At 50.3% G+C, this 13,879-nt stretch overlaps 1 protein-coding gene across 1 annotated transcript in view; it reads left to right on the top strand.

Annotated features, from left to right (window-relative positions):
* CLCN1 (chloride voltage-gated channel 1) overlaps positions 1-13,879 on the top strand; it is a 132,091-nt gene that overhangs the window by 39,365 nt on the left and 78,847 nt on the right. Inside the window, exons 3-6 of the mRNA XM_055002589.1 lie at positions 1,857-1,988; positions 3,241-3,369; positions 4,558-4,691; positions 9,112-9,189. Of these exons, the coding sequence (XP_054858564.1) occupies positions 1,857-1,988; positions 3,241-3,369; positions 4,558-4,691; positions 9,112-9,189 (473 nt within the window). The remainder of the gene's footprint in view (positions 1-1,856; positions 1,989-3,240; positions 3,370-4,557; positions 4,692-9,111; positions 9,190-13,879) is intronic.

Below are 13,879 nucleotides of genomic sequence, written 5' to 3'. Positions count from 1 at the left end.
TTAGTTGTGGTAGATCTGTTCTCCAAACAAGCCCATTTTATCCCCTGTACTACTATACCCTCCGCTCGAAAACTAGCGGATCTGTTTCTAAAACACATCGTAAAATTACATTCTTTTCCGTCCAAGGTGATTTCGGATCGCGGCGGACAGTTCGTTGCCAACTTCTGGCGGGAGCTTTTGAAAATGTTGAATATTGAACAAGGTATCAGTTCAAGCCACCACCCACAAACCGACGGGCAATCCGAAAAAACAAATCAGATATTAGAACAGTTCCTTCGTTGCTACATCAATTTTCAACAAGATAACTGGGTGGACCTTCTCCCTCTAGCTGAATTCTCCTATAACAACAGTGTACACGCTTCAACGGGAGAAGCCCCCTTCAAAATTGTATATGGGACTCACTTCAATCCCTTCCCTTTGGACGCACCCCCTCTCCATTCCTCTAAATTGCCAGATGTATCCTCATGGTGGGGGGAGGCGGTGCAGCAATGGACTATCATTAAGAGACACCTTGAAAAAGCCAAACTGGATTACAAAAAGTACGCAGATCGCCATCGTGTGGCCGCATGGGAATTACAACCAGGAGATCATGTGTATATTTCCACACAGAACCTAAAGCTAGCTCAGACAAGCCGCAAACTCGCTTTGAAATTCTTAGGACCTTTTCCTGTGCGCAAGGTAATAAATAAAGTGACTGTCGCTGTAACATTGCCCAAGAACCTTCGCCATGTGCATGATACGTTCCATGTCAGCCTTTTGAAGAGAGCTCCCACCGACAACAAATGGCATATCAAAGCTCCACCCATTCCAACTTTAATTGACGACCAAATACACTATGAGGTACAACAAATTTTGGACTCTAAAATCAAGAGAAATCAGCTTTTTTACCTCATTAGATGGAAGGACTTTGATTCTGGTTACGATGAATGGGTGAACTCTGCACATGTTCATGCTCCTAGATTGACCAAAGCTTTTCATACTCGCTACCCATATAAACCAGGGGGGGATCTATTTTAAGGGGGGCAGAAATGTCAGGTCCAGTATATATCTTAACTATACTGACTCCATTTTCTAATGCTTTTAGTGTTTAAGTGTTTTCTCCTCAGGTGCACCAGTTCCCAGGCAGCATTCCCACCAGAGGACTGTTTTGTCTAACACCGTTCCACCAGGCATTGGCCTTGAAGGAGAGCAGCTTCCCAGGACTGCAAGATGTTGTTTTGAGAACTGTGGGGGGAGGCTGTTCCAGATGGGTATTGTTACTCTGTATCCTATGCTTGCTCTTCATTGGTAACAATGATCATGTACCATCCTGAGTCTCCTATTCAGGACAGTGGACTATAATGGACCTTTTCTGCAATAAAGCTTCCTTTGCCAGACATTGGACTTATTCTTGCTTCTAAAGGGAATCTTGCAGAGAGTACCTTATTTAGCCACAGTCTGACAGTTACAACTGTTTGCTCCCTGCTGGGGCAAACATACAGGTACCCATATCAGTATATGGACGCTTAATTCCCAACATGCAAATAATACCATCTTGGAGGCAGAAAGGGCAGGAAAACAGCACTGGGGGATGCTTAAACCCACCTTCACTTGCACCTCAAGTTGCCAGCTTGGAGTTGGGAAGTTCTTGGAGATTTGGGGGAAGAGCTTGGGGCCGGGTGACGTTTGGGGAAGGGAAGGAGCTCCTCAGGGTATAATGCCATAAAGCCCACCCTCCAAAGCAGCCATTCTTTCAGGGCAAGACTGAACTTTCCTGGGGGAAATGGATGGGACTTTAAAAGCATTTCACTTGGGTGGGATCGGTTCCAGAGAAGCTGGTTCTAGCTCACTCTGTGCCTCTTTTTTCTCTTCCACAGCTTGTGCTAAACGCGTCCAGAAATATGTCACCAAGAAGTTGGGGGAAGACTGGATATTCCTGGTTCTCTTGGGCCTTGTCATGGCCTTGGTGAGCTGGGGGGTGGATTACACCAGTGCCAAGAGCCTGCAAGGTAGGTGGCCTCACAGTCTCAAGAAAGCAGGAAGCAAGAGTTACCTGCGGCTTCCAATGTAGTGGCTGGAATGTCAGATCAAGGCCTCAGGGACCCATGTTTGAATCTCTGCTCTGCGGTGGAAGCTTGGTGGGAGGCTTGGGCCCAGAGTTACCCGGTCTCCCTGGCAACGAGTGGGAGATCAGGAGACTGAGGGGTGGTACAGCACATACCTTTGTATTCCCCATGCACGTGCAAAGCGTACATGTGCCCTCAGGCCCTGCTGTGATGACATCACTTGTCACACGGGGGGGGGGCGGGGTGAGAGCGTGTGCGCACTTCGCACCAGAGCTGGTTCCTTAATAATTGGTCCAAATGCTACATCTGGACACTAAGTGTGTATGCGTTCCCACCCGCCAAGGCTTCCAGATGGGACATCATCATAATGCATATGGAGAGGCAACGTGTGCCCATTTTGGGGGGAGGGCTGCCAATGGCAGGCAGTCGTCAGGCGGCTTGCCCCCTCTTGCCGGTTGCTGGCTGTTGGTGAGCAGTGGGGCAAGCCACCAGGCAACCTTCCTTGGGCCTGTCCATACTTTCAGCCTAGCCTACCTCACAGGGTTGTTGGCAGGATAAAATAGAGGAAAGGAGAACGATGTGAGTGCTTTCGGTCCCCACTAGGGAGAAAAACAGGGTAGAACAGAAGCAAGCAAGAAAATAAATACATAAATATTCCACTTTATCCCCAAGACATTTATATTCAATGAAGAACCAGTATTAAAAATCAGACAGTTGGGACAAGAGAGGTTCTCCAAGCTTTTACAAAAAAAAGTGAAAAGAAATGTTTCGCCGTTTCAGTGCTGAAATAGCAGAGCCGGGAAAGATTGCATAGCCCCCCACCCCGCTCCTTTGCCATCCCAGCATCGTTCTCCCCGGAATTCTTTGCTCCCCAAAGATGTGCAGCGGCAGCGATGGAGATTCTGTACATTTCCCTCTGCTGGCGGGGTGGCAGTTGGGTGTAGAGGCCAGTTCTGAGAAGAGGATTACCTGGAAGGGGGAGGAGTACGCGGCCCCTCCCCAAACCCTGACGGCTGCCTCGGATGCTCCTTTGCCGTTTGAACCAGAAGGGGCCGATTTGAACCCAGTGGCCCCGTTTGCATCCGTCTGTGTTTGAAGCCATGATTGCTTCCCGCTGTGGTTCATTTTGATGCTATTTGGATTCCTTGCTGTTTTCGCTGCCACTCATAACATTTCTGTCTTTTGGGGGCCACAGCTTATAAGTGGATGTACAAAGAGCTGCACCCGAGTGTCCCGATGCAGTACCTGGCCTGGGTCACCTTCCCCCTCATCCTCATCCTCTTTGCTGCCGTCTTCTGCCAGCTGGTCTCTCCGCAAGCTGCGGGTGAGAGAGCGACGTGTGTGTGTGTGTGTGTGTGTGTGTGTGTGTGTGTGTGTGCGCGTGTGCGCGGCAAAACCAGCCTGCCTGTCAAACCCCAAAGACAACGGACAGGGGCAGGTCCCGATTTTGAAACCCAGAATCTCCCCCAGCCACCTCCGAAACAGGGGCTGCGGAGTTACACCCTGATTTTAAACATGAAAAGGGGGGTATGCAGACGAGGAGAGTGGCGCTCCACCTGCACCTGAATTCACTTTCAATGGCTGGATTTACAGCTGGTATCCAAACCTAATTTGTGTGTGTGTGTGTGTGGGGGGAATATAGCAGGTAGATTAATCCATGAGTGGCGGGAGGCATTAGAATCTTGGACCAGCACATTCTTGGTACCTAGGGTTGCCAGGTCCAGGTTGGGAAATTCCTGGAGATTGGGGGGGGGGGGTGCCTGGGGAGGGTGGGGTTTGGGGAGGGGCCTCATTGGCCACAGAATGCACCCTTCAGTGTAGCCATTTTCTTCAGGGGAACTGGTCTCCGTTGCCTGGAGATCAGTTGTAATTCCGGGAGATTTCCAGCTACCGCTGCTAAAAATCCTCTCCTCGTCCCTGCCCCTGTAATGCCTGACTGAAGAATATCTAGTTGTGTCTGGTGCCATCTTGTGTTGTTTGAAGCTCAGACAGATGGAGACCATGCAGCCTTCTCCTTCCATAAAGTGCACACTGTAGATTTCTGCAGCCTCAGGGCCAAGCTACAAGTGACGAATGACACTTGAACAGCAAGTGTATTTCTCCCTGTTCACTTGCCCTCCACTCAATCCACTTGCTGTTCAAGTGTCATTCGTCACTTGTAGCTTGGCCCTCAGTTTGTCTTGGGGTTGTCAGGGGAAGGGAGAGGTAGTTTAACCTTTCAGCCTCCCCCTGGTTTAAAGAAGAGAAAACATGGTGGATAAATAGACATTTCTTTAAAGACGAAAGATTTTAAAGGTGTTCGTAGCATAGTAGGTGAGCCAGTGAAACCAAGTGGAGGTTGAGTGGTTGAATCCTCCCCACACGGCCTCCAAGGCAAATTGAGGCGGCACAATCTTGCAAATTACATCTTGTAGGGCTGTGAAGATGTGCCCGAGGCCTCAGCCTCTTTGCAGGGATTATGCTCTGTTTCTATAGTACCGTCCCTCAGGGCTATTTTTCCCCCTTTGTCCAGGCTCTGGGATCCCCGAGCTCAAAACTATTATGAGGGGAGTAGTTCTCAAGGAATACCTCACGCCTAAAGCTTTTGTCGCCAAAGTTGTAAGCCTAACAGCAGGTCTGGGAAGCGGGATTCCTGTTGGGAAAGAGGTGAGTACAAGTGCTTGGGGTGAGGGGCGGGTGAGTGAGTGACAGGAGACGGAAACCACAGTTGGTACTGGGGGAACAGATTTGATCGTCTTTGTTGTAAAATAGAAGGGGTTTTGTACCACTGAAGACTGAAGATGCTTCCATACTGCAGTTTTTCTGTGCTTTTGTATCCAATTTGGAGCACAATGTTGTGCTTTGATAGTGCTGTCCTTTCCCTTTTCACAGTATATTCTTTCCTGAACCTGTTTTGCTCTGATCTTTTAGGAAACAGGGCTATCCAAGTGTATCACCACACAGTCTGGAAGGGAGAGTGGACATTTTTAAAGGGACATCTCTGTGCAATTCTCTTTCCTTCAGCCCCTCACGGCCGCCATTTCCCCTGCTTTGCCAGCAGAAGAGAGAAGGGGGACATAATGGGGGAAAGAGATTGAAAGGGTTGGGAGCATGGAGGAAAAGAGACAGAGAATGGGGGGGGGGGGTTAAGAGGGAAAGAGTGTGAGAAGGTGGAGGAAAGGGAGAAAGAATGAAGGGATGGAAGAAAGAGACAAGGGGGAAGGAGACAGAATGGATTGAGGGGAGGGAAGAAAAGAGATGAAGAATGAGTGTGTGGATTAAAAACAGGAGGAGTGATTGGAGGTGGCGGGAGAAGGCGGAGACAATGGATTTGGGGCTTAATGGGAGAAAGATAAAGAATGGTCTGGGAGCAGGGAGGAAACCCGGGATATAGAATGGGTAGATGGGTTAATAGGGAAAGAGTGACAGAAGACGTGGTAGAGAGGGGGAAAGAGTGCAGAGGTGGAGGGAACAGACAAGGGGAAAGAGTGAAGTCGAGCAAGGAAGAGTGAAGGGGGATTGAAGGGGCGGGGGAGAGAGAATGGACCAGGAGCAAGGAGGTAAAAAGATGGACAATGGGTTAAAAGGGGAAGAGTGAAGGGGGGTAATGGAGGAAAGAGACAGGCTGGAGAGGAGGAAAGAGTGGAGGGATGGAGGAAAGAGAGAAGGGGTGTTAGAGGAGGAAAGAGACAGAACCCTCCCAACCCATTCTGTCTCTTTCCTCCTTTAACACCCCTTCTCTCTTTCCTCCACTCCACCACTCTTTCCCCCTCTCTTTCCCCCCTCACTTCCTGTCACTCTTCCCCTCTTAACCCACCCACTCATTCTCCATCTCTGTACTTCCCTGCCTCAAACCCATTCTGACTCTAAATTCCATTAAACCCCTTCATCTCTTCACTCCACTCTTTCTCCCTGTCCACCACTCCTGTCACTCTTACCTTCTTAACCCACCCACTCATTTTCCATATCTTTACCTCTCTATTCCCAGCCCATTCTTTCCCCCATTATCCCTCCTTTGTCCCCTTCCCCTTTTCTCTCCACCTCTTCACTCTTTCCCTCTCCACCATATCATTCTTTCCCTCTTACTCCACCCACCCATTCTCCATTTCTTTTCCTCCCTCTCCTCAACCCACTCTGTCTCCTTCTCCCTTGTCTCTTCCCTTCACCCCTTCACTCTTTCTCCCTTTCCTCCACCTCCTGTCACACTTCCCCTCTTAATCCACCCACCCATTCTCCATTTTTACCTCCCTGCTCCCAGCCTATTCAGTCTTTCCCCCATTTTGCCCCCTCCCATTGTCTCTTCCTTCCCCCCTTCACTCTTTCTCCCTCTCTGCCACCACCTCTCACTCTCTCCCTCTTAACCTCCCACCCATTCTCCATCCCTGTTCCCACTCCATTCTGTCTCCCTCCCCCATTACCCCTTCCTTGTCCCCTTCCCCTCTTCTCTCCGCCCCCTTTACTCGTTCCCCCTCTCCACCACCTCCTCTCACTCTTTCCCTATTAACCCCCCCTCACTCATTCTCCATCTCTTTACCTCCCTGCTCCCAGCCCATTCAGCCTCTTTCCCCCATTATGCCCCCTCCCCTTGTTTCTTCCCTCCACCCCTTCAGTCTTTCTCCCTCTCTGCTACCTTTTAAACTCAGCCGGTCTCTTCAGGTGTCTGGCGGGGAAGTCCCTGCCAGGCAGCTGAAGCCGGGGTTTAAATGCCCCTTTCTGTGCTGCTGTGCAACGGCACAGAAAGGGGCATTTAAACCCCGCTGGCTTGCTTCTAATTGTTTAGAGCTAAGCCTGGCCTCCTTATCTTTTGTTTTTATATCCTCTGTGGGGTGGCTCCACCCTGCATGATGATGTCACTTCCCGCATGCATATGGTACCAGTAAGTTCCACCACCTCTTTTCCCAGCAAAAAAGCCCTGGAAACAATATATGTAGCTTTAATTTTGAAAAGCCCCGACTCTCCAGTGGCCATTGGGGAGGCAACCACAACAACATTGCTGAGCATTCGAAGCCAACAGCTGTGGATGGGTGCAGGGAAAGGGAGACACAGACACCCAAACAGCACTGGGAAGGACCCCTTTCCGCTCCCCTGTCATAATCCCGGATGGTGGGGGATTAACCAGGGACAGAGCTGGCAGTCACCACTGGAGATGCAGTAGCCAACTCTATTTTAGGAAATTCCAGGAGTTTTGGGGGTGGTGCCTGGGAAGGGTGGGGTTTGGAGAGGGAGGGACCTCATCATACTTAATGCCGTAAAGTCCACCCTCTAAAGCTGCCCTTTTCTCCAGGAGGAAAATGTCACCTGGAGATGAGTTGTAACTCTGGGAGATCTCCAGGCCCCAGGGCCTCCCTGGGAGACTCGCTGTTAGCGTCCCCAGGTGCCTGCTTGTGGGCGTGGCTGGCAAACTCCCAGCATTTTGCCCCTATGCTTGCCAATTGTTGGCAATTACTTACTTTAATGATACTGCTCACACAGCCCATTTGGCTCTGAACACTGTCACACTAGAATTAAAATAAGAGAAGGTTTATTGATACATAAAATGTATAATATAAAAATTTAATAGATTTCAATCTTAAGTGACTGGGAGAGGAACTTGGCAATGGCATGAGATGGGCAAGCCGCCCAGCCATCACCCACCACCGGCAGGCAGCCTGGGAAAGCCGGCAGCGGGCGTGCTCCCCTCAAGGGCAACGGCCTCACTTTTGGAAGGGATAGGCTCTGCGGGGTGGGGCTGATTTTGATCCCAGACAGAACAATTCTCAAAGAATCAGTGAAGCGTGGAAGTGCTCCTGCAGCCAGGGAGAGGGCGTTACTTCCAGAAGTGATGATGTCGTCACGTCACGCAGAGGCCTGAAGCGTACCAACAATTACCAGCCCCCTCCCCTGGTTGCTAGGGAGACCTGGCACCCCTACTCACTAGCCACATCACTAGGCCTGATAGCAGCCCCCCCCCCCCACACACACAACTAGTCCCAATACCAGCAGTCACCCAACTGAGCCCGGTCCAGCCCCAGCCACTATGAAACTCAACCAGAATTTTTCCAGGGAGAAGCTGCCCTGGGGAGGGAAAGATGGAAAACTGGAGGGGTGTGTGTGTGGGGAGCAGCTAAAGGTAGGTTGGCTGGTGAGTGGGAAGGAACGAAAGAAGCTAGAAAGCAGGAGAGGATATGGAGGCTTCCAGGGAAGGAATACCTGGGAAAACGAGATCACCTCCACATGTCTTTGAGGGCCCCACGCCTGGAGCAGCATAATGCTGTAGCAACCACTGGTTTTTCTTAAACAAAAAGCCCTCAAAGAAGCCCTCCAGTGGCATCATAGGGGGAAAAATGCAAGGGAAATGGTGGCTTTGAGAGGAAAGTGCACAGAAAACCCACAGGTAGGAGCCCCTTTGCTCGTGTGGGGAGTCACCGTCATGACGAAACAAACCACTCACTGTGGGGAAGCGGCTGGACACTAAACTTGAGGGAAGCTGACAAGTGTCCAACCTGTGTAAGGCGTCACTTGTAGTTTGGCTCTTAGGAGCTCAACTCTCCTGATCGCAGAGCTGGGCAGAACAAACAGAAGGGTTTCTTTCTGCCATGGGGGGCAGGAAGCCCCACAAGAAAGAGAGGCCGGGGGGGGGGGGGCGGGGAGGAGAAGGGCCAAGAGAAAGATGCTGTGGGGATACTTTCAAGGCAAGGAAGGGGGAGACAAGCCGAGCAGCAAAAGGGCTCTAGAGGCAGAGTCTGTTTCCTTTTCTCGCCACTGTTGTGGGTAGGGCTGCCAGTCCCTTGGTGGGAGCAGGGATCCCTACTCCCAGCCTCTGTGTGTGTGTGTGTCCCCCTCCCCCTGCCGTTATTCACCTAGCCGGGGGTTGGGAAAGGCCCTGGGGAACAGGTCCGGGAGCCAAAAAACCTCTCGGGCCAGCACGCAGCGGGTGTGCTCCCCAGAGGGGCGATGACATCATGTCCAAAAGTGATGTCATGGCCTCTGCCAGGAGACCGTCAGGGTTAGTGCCAGGTCCCCCCTCTTGCCGAGAGGGTAAGGCCACCTGGCAACGCTGGTGGTGAGACAACTCATTCTGCTTCCTTTCCGTTCTTCTTTTCGGCAGGGCCCCTTTGTGCACATTGCTAGCATCTGCGCTGCTGTGCTCAGCAAGTTCATGTCCATCTTTTGCGGCGTATACGAGGTAAGTGTTCTGCATGCTCCATCTGGCTGGGGGAAAAGATTGCAGTGAAGGTTAGGCAGGAGGGCCTCATGGGCCCAGAGTACGGAAGATGAGAGTGGAACCAGCCCAACTACACTAAATCCAGCAGATATAAAGTAGATTGTGAGGTGATAACAGCAAAGGCTGGGCATCGTGTCTGTTATCTGGTCGAGTAAAAGAAGTGGATAGCGTAGCAGAAAGCTTTGGACTCAAACCACGTTAAAACCACATCCCACTGTAGTCAGATTTAGGGTTAACCGCTTGAGTTCTTTGTTTTTGTCTGGAGACCAACCCTAAAACCTTGAGTAGAAAGGGCCAAAATACATGATACATAGGAGATGAGTTGGGTCATGGGTGCCTGACTCGACTGGTAGTCACTTGTGGGGGCGGGGGCGGGGGCGGGGGGGGGGGCTCGTCTTCCAAGCCTTCCCTTGCTCCATTTGGCTCAGGAACACCGGGGGGTGTGTGTGTGTGTGTGTGTGCTTCCGGCTTTTCTCCTGCACCTTTTCCACCAGTGGAGCCTGGGAAAGGAGCGCACGAGAAAGGGACTAAGAGGACCCCCATGGCCATTTCCGCTGGTGAAGACGGCACTGGAGGGAAGCTGCTGTTACCTCCTTGCAGCACTCCCAAGCCGAGAGGAGCAATGGGACTCTGGGAAGGCGAGTTCCCCCCATCATACAAGTGACTACAAGTAGGGTCATACACCCGTGTGATCCGACTCATCTCACATGTAGCATATATTTTGGCCCAAAGTTTGGCACTTTGAGACTCTTAGCTTCCATTTAACAAAAGACAGATTTCTAGATCTCTTGAGAAAAATGTTAGGAGTTGCTAAGGATTTCTTGTAAATTATCAAAGGTGGTTTTGGCAGGGCTTTTGACAGCCATGGATGGGTCTTTAATATTCTGCACAGTTATAAGAAAGAACTAATTTTTTAAAGAAATGCACAGCTTTCATTGCTAGTCCTCTCCCACAGCTGTGCTTCCCTTTCTAAACATCTAACTTTGCCATATCCAGACTCATTCCATTCCTTGCTACTTCCCATTTCCTGTGAAAACGTATCTCAAATTCATGCAATCCTGATTACGCAAAACTACTATGATGTGTACAGAACAGCCTACAAATTACCAAATCGTTCTGTACGCAAGGATTCTGTTTCCTATGTCCTGTTTTTCCCTCCTAGTTTTGTCACAAAATAAATAGCAGTGCTAGCAATGGGGACCCATTCTATCCTGACAATAACTTTTTCAAGTAGTGACGAAGGCTTTCACGGCCAGAGAATGGTGGTTGTTGTGGGTTTTCCGGGCTGTATTGCTGTGGTCTTGGCATTGTAGTTCCTGACGTTTCGCCAGCAGCTGTGGCTGGCATCTTCAGAGGTGTAGCACCAAAAGTCAGAGATTTCTCAGTGTCACCACCAACCCTCTCAGTGGTGACACTGAGAGATCTCTGTCTTTCGGTGCTACACCTCTAAAGATGCCAGCCACAGCTGCTGGCAAAACGTCAGGAACTACAATGCCAAGACCACGGCAATACAGCCCGGAAAACCCACAACAACCATCATTTTTCAAGTAAGTTAGGCTGCATGCCTGTGTGAGCGGCCTAAGGCTTCAGGGGCAGAGTGGGGGATTTGAACTTGAGTCTCCCAGGTCCTATATCACAATACTTAATACCACTATACCACAATACAAACAGTATGTACCATGAAAATGTGGTTGTTGTAAGCATTGTGTCTTGAGGCTCGCTGTGTCTGTAGAAGCTAATGGCGCACACGCAAGGCTGGCTGTGATGTGAAAGTGCGGGCTTTACAGAGAGACTGGCTGTGCAATTTCATTCCAATAGTGGGTAATCAAGGCCAGGTTAGTAGGGTGACTGGCATAGCCGCATAGGGTTTAGTGGCCCATAGAAACGGAGCCGTAGCCGACGTTGGCTGGGCGTAGCGTCCGCCTCTCCCTGCCAGACCACTTCCCTGTACTAAAGACCGGCCCTGAGTGCAGTATGAGAAGGCCTGACTTGGCTGTTGCCTGTGGCTTTTTCTTGGAGGAGGAGGAAGAGGAGGAGGAGGAGGAGGAGGGGAGGACTAACCACACAGCGGTGCTGCCTCTAACCCTGGCATGCCTCTCTCTGGCTGGGCTCTCTGTTCCAGAATGTGCACAGGCAGCTTGACCTCCTGGCAGCGGCTTGCGCAGTTGGCGTTGGATGTTGCTTCGGGGCACCTCTTGGAGGCAAGTGCATCCCCCCTGTTTATACAAAGAGTTTACCCTTCCTGGCTGAGGAAATCCCTGGCACCAAATCTGTTTTTTGAGCACGTTTCACCTCCATCGTGGTGCTGCTGCTGCAGCCTCTTTAGACGTTACAACGAGGGTCGCCAGGCCCCCCGACTCCCCCAGCGGGAGATCAGGAGCCTGGTGCCTACCCTTCGGCATCCCCATTTTTGCTTTTGCGCATGCGCATAGCGTGCACACAGTCCCAGGTCAAACGGCCTGGGAGCATGCCCACGTTCAGCAGGGGGCAGAATTGGCCCGCTACGGGGTGCGATTCTGCCTTAATTGGGCAGGGTTAGGGTTAGGGCTCTCAGAAAGACGCGGAGTCTGTGATTACATCCTAGTCATACAACTTTGTGTAGACTCTTCAGCAAAAACAGATTGTCGTGACTGTACACGAATGAATTCTCTAAAGCATTTATGAAAGGCAAGGTGCTCCTGATAACAGCATCCATCAAGGAAGAAGGAACACCGAGTGCTGTTTTGAGTCCTACAGAAAAGGAGAAAATTAGATAATTTAAAAAATAAAATAAAAACAAATAAATATTGATATATTTGTTGCTGTTTGATACACATTCTCCCCCTTTCCTTGTGATGGGACCTTTGGCAACGCCTTGACGCAAAGGCTCTTAGCATCTTGTGGCTAATGAGTGATGGAGCGGCCTTGAGGTTTGATAACTGTCCAAACAAATTGCCAGATAAATAATGTGTCATCAGCCTTAACTCAAGTGTAAAGCTTCCTCTTTCCAAAGGAAACGAGCAGCTTGATGACCTTGAAAAGGCTGCATGCAAAGCTCTGAGCTCAGCTGGGTCCTGGCATTCCAAGCTGCTTGGTACAGCTTGGAAAGAAAGAAAGAAAGAAAGAAAGAAAGAAAGAAAGAAAGAAAGAAAGAAAGAAAGAAAGAAAGAAAGAAAGAAAGAAAGAAAGAAAGAAAGAAAGAAAGAAAGAAAGAAAGAAAGAAAGGAGCACCAGATTCAGGCCAAATTTCATGTTCACGTGACAAAAAGAGCTTTGATACTCAGAGCCAATCCCTGTCTTCTCTCTCCTCCCTTCCCCGCCCCAGTTCAGGAATAGGGTTGCCACAGTCCCCGGGCGGGGGGTGGGGATTCCCTGCTTCCAGCCTCTGCCCCCCACCCACCCCGCTGCCGCCACACCCCTAGCTGATGTGTGGGGGGGGAAGGCCCTTCGGAATGGGCCCGGGAGGCAACAAGCAGTTGCGTGTGCGCCACCAGGCGTGATGACGTCACTTCTGGATGTGACATCATTGCGCCTGCTGGGAGCGCTCGCACACAAAACGAGCTTGAGGACGCAAACAACGCAAGTGCCAGTCCCTCCCCGCCCCCCACCGCCAGGAGGATAAGGGGACCTGGCAACTCTACTCAGGAATAATATCTTGAGGAAACTACTTCAGAATGAAAAGAATCCTCACAAATTTGGCAGGCTCTTAAAATTCTGTGGGCCGGAACCGACCCTCTTTCCCACCGACCCACTTTCCCTTATAGGCATCTTCACTACAAACCCCCCCCCCCCCCACCACCCGGCTTTTGTCCATGCAGGTCCCACAGTTCCCAGCACAGCCTTTTTCAGGGGTGAAGTGAGGCCTCTCCTTCCCGTGTTGTCAGCAGGCAAGTTGCAAGGATCCAGTCCTGTGTTTCTAGGGTTGCCCGGTCCCTGGGGTGGCAGACTGGGGGTTGGGGGTGTGCAAGGGGTTAGGGGGCACTTACCAGATGTCATTCCTGGCACAATGGGAAAGTAATGGGTTGTGCCGGGGCTGATTGAATAAAAATTGGCCTGAAACACTATATTGGGGCCCAATTTTTACTCAAATCAGCCCCCAGTGTGACCCATTACTTCTGTGTCACACCAGGAATGGCGTCCTGGGCGTGTAGGGGTTTGCCTCTGCTGAATTGCTGGGCATATTCCAGCAATTAATAAATATTCTTATTTATATAGATCATATCCTTGTGGATTTGGTACGATTTGAAACGTTGGCTCATATTTTCTTTGAATGATTTGCGGTGACTCCGTTGAGAGATTTCTGGATTCAGACAAAGATTGCTCCAGGTCTTCTTTGAAGACTGCCTTTGCTTCTTTGCTACCTGACACTGACTGTGGCATAACACTGGCTGTGGCATTTCTGGCTGCTGTGGCTTCTAGTTGGGGCTGTAGTTAGAGGGTTGTATTAGTATGATTTATGTTGTCTAAGACTATTGGGTCGTAAGATTATTTGGAATAAATAAATAAACAGATCACAGGCTTTTAAAAACAACTATAAAACACTGCTGTATACTTAGTATACCGTGTCTCTTAGGCTGCATCACTTCCCTCTAGGACACAGTAAGGGGTCTGCAGGCATTACATGTGACAATGGAACTCTTGTGCAGATTGTTCAGTGTACATACGCTGCAAA

This window comes from Eublepharis macularius, chromosome 18, assembly GCF_028583425.1.
Source record: "Eublepharis macularius isolate TG4126 chromosome 18, MPM_Emac_v1.0, whole genome shotgun sequence".
Lineage (NCBI taxonomy): Eukaryota > Metazoa > Chordata > Lepidosauria > Squamata > Eublepharidae > Eublepharis > Eublepharis macularius.
This window is presented reverse-complemented; position numbering and strand designations above follow the sequence as displayed.